The sequence below is a fragment of the Galeopterus variegatus genome, unplaced genomic scaffold, assembly GCF_000696425.1.
Source record: "Galeopterus variegatus unplaced genomic scaffold, G_variegatus-3.0.2 Scaffold1651, whole genome shotgun sequence".
Lineage (NCBI taxonomy): Eukaryota > Metazoa > Chordata > Mammalia > Dermoptera > Cynocephalidae > Galeopterus > Galeopterus variegatus.
In genome coordinates, this window is record NW_007727762.1 from 209,167 (window position 1) to 215,294 (window position 6,128).

Consider the following 6,128-nt stretch of genomic DNA (forward strand, 5'->3'; position numbering starts at 1 on the left):
TTTCTCACAGGGAAGTTGGGCTCCCCAGTGTGAATGTATTTTTATAGGTTGAAAATCAGTAACATTTACCAACTGTTTTTAAATATTAAATATTGGAATGGGTGCTAAAATAGATAATGTGATTTGGTCATTAAGACACTGAAGCGGGCTTTTATTTTGTATGATTACTACTATTATTCATTGACTAGCAAATAGCATTGATTAACTGGGGGGTCCACTGTTTCCCCCTTGACTGCAAATGCAGTTAGTCAGGAGTTTTGGGAATAAACTTAAATGAAAGTCACTACAGTTCAGCCTCACTCCTTGATCCCTGGTGCCAGCCACTTACCAAAACTGTTGGTATTTGCTAATCGAAATAGCTAGGTGAGGTCAGGTAGCCACACTCAGCTCTTGCTCTTGATTCCTCAATCCCCCACTCTTAACCCACTTCTCAGTTTTCTTGTGTATGCAGTGGAGGCTAGTGTTGGTAAAACTTGTTCTCTCTGGCCTCAAGATTATTGCTAAAATTTCTGATTGCTGGTGATATTTGTACCTCCAAACAAACTTCTCCATAAGTATAATCACTGTCATTCTGTCTCCACTGTCAGATTTTTTGAGTTGGAAACATAATGTTATCAGAACATCTTTTGATAACATATTCTTTATTGTATTTGAGATAATGATTTTAGTACCAACAAGGAGTTTTTATTGCTAGATCCTACTCATTTTTGTGCATTGAACTTTGCCTCAAATCAATCAACTTTGGTATAAAGTACAAATGAGGTCAGAGTGCTTGCTAAATCATGGCTTGAGCTGTTCTTCTATGAGCAAAACTAAATAGCTGCATATATCATTGAAACATTTCAGTGATTTATTTTTTCTTATTTATATTTATATTCTTTTTACAGAAGTACTATAGCAATAAGGAATTCTGTTCCATTAGATTCCTAATCTTATTTTTCAAATACAAAAAAAAAGAAAGAAAGAAAAAGAAAACCACAAAAAAAACCCCAAAAAAACAAAAAAACCCAAAACAAAACAAAGCAAACAAACAAAATAATAGAAAGCAAACAGAAATAATAATTTTTTCTGGTTTTATCATAATGTTATTGTAAACCATTCTTCTTACAAGTTATATATTTAGAACCCCAAATTTCTCCTATGCCCTAGATTAAAGTGTGATGTTTATATTAAAATTCTAAATCAACCAACTAAGCAGGTATGCATCTCTAAATACTACTGGCATGTGAGAGTAAATAGAGGGATGATATAATAAACTACCAAACAATGCTTTTACAGATAATATGGCATTTTATCAGTTTTATGCTTGCTATCATTCACAAAGTTCCAGTTTGAGAATATAGTAGCTACAAAAATAAAAAACCAAAAAACCAAATCATAATAAAGCTAGTTTTCCTAGTTTGTGCTTGACTCCCGCGTTTAAAAAAAAATTATATGCAAAAATGTTAAATTTATTCCAAGAAAATTAACAGGCTACACAGGTAAATTTTGGCAAATGCAACTTTATATTGAAGTTCACAATCTGTACCTTAAAGAATGAGACTCACAGACTCTAATGTATTTCTAAAATACCAGAAATCATATTATAAGCTTTCACAAGTTAAAACTGAAATAATTTAAACGACCAATACACTGAATGTGCAAAAAGTATAAACAAGACTGTGCCTTCGGTAGAATAAATGCTTCACAAATTGTGCAGGATGTCATACTAAGGCTGTGGTCTCCCATTGACAGTTGATTTAAAATATAAACATACATCAACTGCCTGCTTCTTAGAACACTCTAGAATGGGTAGCACACCTCAGAAGAAAATCTCATTATTCCAGTGATGTGCACCTTAATTTTCAAACCATGTGAGTAAAAAGGAAAAAAGTATTAAATGATCTTCCATGCACTTCCAGATGCATAACCATGACCAGTTACTGATTCGATTTCCCTTGACTGTTTGCTCCAAAGCTAACTAAGATGGATACTAGATAACCCTTTAAGGCAACATGTGTTTATTCTGCATTATCAGAACTGCTCAGTTGTGACTGGCTGGTACCATAAATGTTGCCTCCCAGACCAATATCTAGCATTTGTAAAATATAGATGAATTGGAAAAAACTTTATACCAAATCAACGAAAACCACATAATACAGTTCAATGCTAGCAATTTCACTAGTAGGTAAGGAAAGTGGTATTTAGAAATAGTAATGTATTAATACAAAAAAGTAAACTCTAATTAGAACCAATATACTGCTCTGGAATGCTCCCCAAAACTTACGAGGCAATTTTTAAAGTGTGATATTCCAATAATTCATGGCACGTCTTTAGTGGATTACAGTACTTTAAGTCCCCAGATATTTTAGTCTTTGCAAAACAATAATAGTATGAAATGTTTTAAAGTCTTCAAACTTCTAAAATTAGTTTTTACCAACACAATTACCTCATGTCAACTTAATTTATTAAGATGTCCAATGCTAATTGTTTTTGATTTTTTGTTCATATGTAGTGATGTACACAGCATTTAGCACTGATACTTAGCACCTGCTACTTTCATTATCTAGTTTTCAACCACATAAAGAAACTTAGGGCAGTGGTTCAGTCCTTCCTTAATTACAAACCTTCGCCGGCTGTCAGCAGGATCACTCTGAGATTTAAAATAGGATTATAGATGAACTATTGCAAAGACTGCAGAATTTTGCCCAAATCCTTATAACCGCCGAGCCCATTCTTGAATTTCTTCTCAAGATATGGCTACAGGCCACAATTGCTTAGCAGAGAAGGTTAGTGTTTCACAAGGCTAAAGATTTACAGATGCTCCCTCATATAACACAGTAAGGTTCCCTTGGTAACCTGGATTTTCTGCAGTAAAGAAGGGTTGTGCTGAAACAGCGCCTCAGCTCCCTGTTGGAGAAAATGCAGACAAAAGGATTGATTCCTGCTTGGGCAAAACTCATCCAGACAGCAGCTGTTAGAAATCCCCCTGGTACTACAGGCCCTCTTGCAAAAACTCTCCAATAACAGGCCACCAGGTAGGGGCCCCACAAGGTTAGGAAAAGAAAAGTCATTATGTAGAACATTCTGCTGATTCTTTTCTCCATTTTGAACTCATCTAAGACCAATAGCCTTCTTCTGCCTGTGGTGTTTGCATTTTGCCTGATGCCCAGCAAGGTGGGTGGTGTGGGACCCCTTCCAAATCCTGCTAGCCAATTGGCAGCTGCCTGGCCACTGGCTCCAGGGCCATGGAAAGTCCAGTTCTGGCTGACTGCTGCTACAAACTGGACTGGCTTCATTTTCCTTCGATCGTGGACAAAAAATATCAGCTTGAGGTAGACAAGCTGTGTGGCTAAGAGGATGAGAGCAAGGAGCAGCATAAATCCTAAGGAATCATTAGCCCTGAAGGAGCGGTGTTGGAAGGTACATTGATCTTCCTCCCTAATAAATGAGTATGTGCCCACATCTAAAACTGGGGGGAATGCCATGGCCACAGACAGAGTCCACACCATACAGATCACAGCCAGACACGTCCAAAAGGTCAGCCTCTTTGTATAGAAGCGGTGATGGGCGATAGCTAAGTATCTGGTGACACTGATGCAGAAGAGCATGAAAGCAGTGTGGAAGCAGGACAAAACCCCCAGAAAGGCAATCACTTTGCAAGTCAGAGTCCCATAAGTCCAGGTAGAGCCATTTTTGACAGAGTTGAATACAAATGGAAAACAAATTGCAGATCTGAGGATATCTGAACAGCAAAGATCCAACAGGAAGTAGTAAGGTGCTCTATGCAAGGTCTTATCTTTCACTAGCAAAATGGAGATCAGAAGGTTGCCCACCACGCTGACTCCTATTATGAAACCCAAGGAAGTCAGTTTCAGAAAGGCTGTTAGAGGCGAGAGATTTTGCAAAATGTTGTCAGCTGCATGGCTATAGTTCGCCATAGATGGATGGAGGATAAAGATACAGCCTCAGTCAAGTCTCATGATCTAGATATAAGAACAAGGAAAAGATAGATCCATACATTTTACTGAAAATTTAATCCATAAAGAGAAGTGAACCGATCTGCAGTCATGCTTCCTCTTTTCTTCCCTTTGATTTGCCATCAGAATATCTAGAAAAAAAAAAAAAAACACGAGCTATCAGTTCTTAAGTTAACAAGCAGTGCTATCAGACAGTGCTAACATAAACCTGCTCATATGGGGAGGCAAATAAAGTTCTAATTTTGAATACTATTATTTACTTTAGTAAGTATTTTTGCTTGAGATTTCAGAGAATTGACTTGTTTAGTTTTCTAAGCTATGTGAATTTTTAAAAGTCTCTATTTTGGAGAACATGCATTTGATTGGGAACGTTTAGGAAAGAAGGAATAAAATGTTCCACAGTTGTAAAATATACCAGTCCAGGAGTTAATCACTAGTATTGCAATGGAATCCACAAGATCACTAATGGGAGACAGAGACGAGACTACCTATAGATATTTGAGGTCTGTTAGTATCTGTCAGTGTTTTACAGGCTGCTTCTCTGCTGATATGGATCCAAAGAGCCCCTGCAAAATACGTCTTTTAACTCAAGTGCCACTATTCATGCTGCATAAGAGTATTTGTTGATTCATCTTAAAGCATAATTTCAACATTAGACTTTGAAATTAATAGGAACTTGTCCCGAGATTTGATGTGATTTAATCTTTTGTCTTTCCCTCCCCCTACCCCCCATTTTTGTCAAATCTTTTCTCTTTTAAGCCCACATGATTATTAAAAATGGTTAATGTAAATATTGGCCAGGGAAACACACCCAGAGGAATAATGCATATCCATTTGTAAACCTTGGCTGCCTGGATTCAAATGAATATAACATGAACCTGTATTTCTTGGGCAATTAAGCCTTTCCCATTTGCACTGATAATCTTGGTTGCAAGTCATAAGTGGCTTCATTTTAAAACAAAATGCACATTGTCTCCTAGGTGCCTGGGAGCCACACCAGGGAAATCGGCTTCCTCTGTTATTCCCACGAAGCATGTTTCCTTTGCCACTTCTCACTTGCCTGGAATTTGCTGATGGAAGCCCAGGCAAAACTGCGTTCGATGGTTTTAATTTCCCCACCGGTACATCCCCGGGTAAATACCGATCACATCATGCAACATTACGAAACCTGAAATCCGCCACCCCTGGATTTATAATGGGGGTGGGGGTGGAGGAGGGGGAGGGGGGAGAGACATGCATTACATACGCGAAGATGGGGAGAGAGATTGCTTCTGTGCTGCAAGGGAACCGTTCCCAGTGATTCGCAGTCTGATATTCCTCAGTCTTGCAACGCTTTCCAGAAATGGAGCTCTCAATAAGCCCTACTGAAGATGCATTGTCTGAATGTACTTCCATTATGCAGTTTATTGTAAAAAAAAAAAAAAAAAAAAAAAAATCCTCAGGGAGGGCTCTTTCCCGGTGAACCTGCAGTTTCATCAACACTGTGCACCCCCCACCCCCAAACTTAACCAAGAGTATATCCTCCTACCTGTTGGTGTTGGATATCCCGACAGACTATAGCTTCTTCTTTCTATAAATTGCTGATTTTTTTTTTGCCTTAGTGCCTTGACTGAGCATCCAGGCAGGGCTCGGCGGCGCCTGCGCGCTGGAGCCTCCTTGAGCTCCAGCCGCGTCCTCCCCTGTCGCAGCGGCACCGTCTCCCCCAGTAACGCAGGGGCCGCGGCGGCGGCGGCGGCGGCGGCGGCGAGGGCGGCGGCAGGGGCTGCTTCAGCCTCTGTGGAGCCAACAGGAGCCCCTACCCGTCTCCAGAGCTGGTTGGGTTTATTGAATGCCCTGTCCAGTTCAACTGGCAAAATTAAGCTCTTGTCCCCTTGTGGCTGCTTCTGAACTTTTCTCTCCCCGCATTTGAAGTGGAGGATTGGCAAGGCTGGTCCAGGACCTCAGGCCCATCCTCTTTCCCTAGGGCAGCGCACGAAGAGGCCCCCGTGCCCGGGACGCCCGCCTCCTCCACGGCTTCCCGGAACCCGCGACTTCCCCGAGTATTTTCTTCCTATTTTTTCTTCCAGGATTTGTCCAAAGCAATTGGAAGCTTCTTTTAGATTTCTTCTTAAATGATTTCCCCAGCCGATCTTTGAATTTGCGGGGGTGGGGGGGATGGGGGTGGAGGGT

At 40.1% G+C, this 6,128-nt stretch overlaps 1 protein-coding gene across 3 annotated transcripts; it reads right to left on the reverse strand.

The window, feature by feature from the left end:
• Positions 1-830: 830 nt before the first annotated feature.
• Positions 831-6,100, reverse strand: GPR85 (G protein-coupled receptor 85). 3 transcript variants are annotated; one of them, XM_008578255.1, is made up of 3 exons: positions 5,488-5,516; positions 5,206-5,323; positions 831-4,090 (listed from the first exon to the last, which is right to left on the reverse strand). In XM_008578255.1, exon 3 carries the CDS (start codon positions 3,918-3,920, stop codon positions 2,808-2,810), a length of 1,113 nt encoding a protein of 370 aa, XP_008576477.1. In that variant the 5' UTR covers positions 3,921-4,090; positions 5,206-5,323; positions 5,488-5,516; the 3' UTR covers positions 831-2,807. The 3 variants fall into 3 exon arrangements, with proteins under 3 accessions (XP_008576477.1, XP_008576478.1, XP_008576479.1); XM_008578256.1 differs by lacking the exon at positions 5,206-5,323 and adding an exon at positions 5,020-5,143 and having other exon boundaries at positions 1,483-4,090; positions 5,488-6,100; XM_008578257.1 differs by lacking the exon at positions 5,206-5,323 and having other exon boundaries at positions 1,483-4,090; positions 5,488-5,559.
• Between the last annotated feature and the right edge of the window lie 28 nt (positions 6,101-6,128).

Excerpts from the sequence above, each read along its gene's own strand:
- GPR85 (XM_008578255.1), bottom strand. The coding sequence starts at position 3,920 with ATGGCGAACTATAGCCATGCAGCTGACAACATTTTGCAAAATCTCTCG.